At 31.8% G+C, this 2,971-nt stretch overlaps 1 protein-coding gene across 1 annotated transcript in view; it reads right to left on the bottom strand.

Annotated features, from left to right (window-relative positions):
• Nucleotides 1,106-2,971, bottom strand: part of LOC105165810 (dynamin-related protein 5A-like) — a 6,523-nt gene continuing 4,657 nt past the window's right edge. The window contains exon 10 of the mRNA XM_020694236.1: nucleotides 1,106-1,171. Coding sequence (XP_020549895.1) covers nucleotides 1,106-1,171 — 66 coding nt within the window. The remainder of the gene's footprint in view (nucleotides 1,172-2,971) is intronic.

Raw genomic sequence — 2,971 nt, 5'->3', positions numbered from 1 at the left:
TGTGTGTGTTGTACTCCTCAATTTTTCTCCTCTTTGAGTGTTTTCTCCTGGCTTGGTATCGCCCCCAGACGTAGGATTTATATCCAAACTGGGTTAACAAATTCGTGTGTCTTTTACTGCCTTCATATTCCACCTGTTATCCATCTTAACCCGATCCATTTCCTAACAGTTTACACTCCAAGCACAGAACAATAATTAACATAGTATATATCATAGGAGCCAAAACTATGTACTGAAATTCTTAGCGAAAATAATAGAAATAAAAATAAATTATTTGTCTAGTTTTCTAATAATACATCTAATTTATATATATATATATAGAGTAAATTAAGTAAAATATAGATTTAAAATGAAAAAATGGTGGTAGAAGACAAGAGGAGAATGGTATTATTAGGGAGTGGTGTCAGCTCATCTGCAAAGTAATGCAGAATCTGCAGACATGTTTCACTAAATCCTGCTATCCTCACTTCACTTCACTTTATTAATATATTAGTTAGGTAAAGACACACAAAGATTCTAAAACCAGATTGCTTTGTCCTCACAAAATAAATAATTTTGGTCCCTGTATCTTAGGTTGTATAAAAGAGTGCAATACATTTAAATAAGGTGTTTATTTTATATTATGGAGACTCGTTTTTAATTCATTAGTTTGGTACTAATTATTGTTTAGATTAAATAACTTAATTTCACCTAAATAGATACGTAGAGTTATTCAATTCAAACAGAATAAATACACATATTATGATTAATACATAATTATTATTTTCATCCAAAAACTCATACTACAAAGTAAATGCTCAAAAAACTAGTAAGTCCTTCCATGTTACAAAGTGAGGTCACTTGGAAACCTAAAAATTAGAATTTCTCTCTCCCACACACAAAAGGGCCCGTAATTCCCACCACATTCTTGATCATAATCTTAACAAATTATGTTTCCTTTTCTTAATTATGTAGCACAGGAATAAATATCGATTTACCGTCGCTACATACACTGGTCTGGTAATTAAATCATACCTTTTTTATTTGAATAATATGAGTTTTGAACTCACTGAAAATATATAACTAGTTACTTAATGTGAGTATATTATAAGTTATCGTGAAATGGTTAATCACACATGGAATGAGCATTGTCAACTCCTATAACAGTACGATTCCCAGTCCCAGCTGGTAACTAATTAAAAGTGGGTTTAGTTCATCAAATTCTGGGAATGCAAGTAAAAAGAATCCAATTCCCATTAAATTGGAATATTGGAAAAAAGATGGAAATGCTTGAAGTGCCATGATATATAAATATGCTTTCGTGTTGAGAGACTATACTGTCTATACTTATAATACAACCCTTTGACAATTTCACGTGACTTGTTAGGCTTTTTAAAAGCATTGAATAAAGAGGGAATTAGTTAAGACCTATCTCTCACACTCTTCATACATTAACTTAATTAATTAATAATGATATGTACCACTAGTTATATATCCTTGCTATAATTCTTTTCGCCTTAGTTCGGCACTTTTAGCACAAAATTGTATATATGATTAAGTTCCAACGCGAGTCAACTATTCACGTCAACTGAGTGCAGATTAATTATGACGTAGATTCTACTGTTAATGTAATAGGATTCGTACTGTTCGATATTTTTTTACTTGATTAATATATTTAGCAGAAAATGAAAAACCCTGATTTAGATAAGTATATATAGCCAAGAATCAAGTTCTTTCTCTAAAACTTCTTTAATTATTATCCAAATTACTAGAAAAGGAAAAAGCTTAAATTAAAGAAGGTAGAAGAAAGTTTTTTTTTTCCGGGGGGAGGGGGGGGAATACGTGTGGATATATATATATATATATATATATATTTGGTCTTATAAAAATCTGGTGGAGATCAAAATGATGATCTCTGCTTGGTACCAAACCAACACCAAGAGACAGCAGTGCAGCAGTGGAGTTTGAAATTTCGCGACCCGATGCTCTGCGATTTTTGGTTGGATTAGGCCATTAGCCTGGCATACCAGCTCTGCTCATTTTGACTTTTTCCCCCTATTTTTGGATCATACGTATGTATGAGTGTATATATTTGTACACATTTATACTGGATACATGTCAAATATAGAACGATAACATGAATATGATACGAATGTTGCAACACATAATTTTATATACACATGTATATGTATACAACCATGTAATTAGTAAATATTTATTATACGTATATATTATATTATTAAGACTTAATCATATAAATTAAATATTATTATTATCAGTAAGAAATGGGGGAGGCGCGACTCTTTGTACTACAAAAAGCTGTACTTAAAGGACTGAAGGATTCTTTCCTAGAAACTAGAGAAACATGTTGACTCATCGACAATTTGCTTATTTGTCGTAAAAGGTTGGGATGACTTAAATTATGGCATTTATTGAATTATTCATCCATGTGGGATTATTAAAATACAGCACCATGTACACGAATACCTGAATTACATCCGACACTATAAGTGGTATTCCACATATAATATGATTGCTAACCCTTTTTAACTGTATACCATAATAACATGACAAATCTGTAAACTAATTAGATTACAAGGAAGAGCATGTCGTATGTAACTTTGTAACAAATATTCTCATATTCACAATGAGGTAGATATAGCAATTAGGTTAATAATACAATCGATTCAGAAAGATACACTCAGAACCACCAAGCAAGAATTGAATTTCCACGAATATACAGTATAAACATTGTTCATCAGTCTCGTAAAAGTTGGTCACATTGATGTAAGTCAGGAAAGCAAATCCTGTTACTCCTTGTATAGGGAGATCGCCGTTGGAGCATCTGATCGTTTCACCAGTTTTGAAACAAATGAAGGATTTCGCGTTTTACCTAGCAAATTAATTTTGCAAATTTATACTCTGGAGGTCTCTTCAACCGACATGATATGAGATGCTAGTGTCAAAGTGCTCTTGCTACATTTTTGAACTC

Source organism: Sesamum indicum, linkage group LG6 (assembly GCF_000512975.1).
Source record: "Sesamum indicum cultivar Zhongzhi No. 13 linkage group LG6, S_indicum_v1.0, whole genome shotgun sequence".
In the NCBI taxonomy this organism is placed as follows: domain Eukaryota; kingdom Viridiplantae; phylum Streptophyta; class Magnoliopsida; order Lamiales; family Pedaliaceae; genus Sesamum; species Sesamum indicum.
The sequence above is the reverse complement of the archived record's forward strand: the minus strand, read 5'-3'. Positions and strand labels throughout refer to the sequence as shown.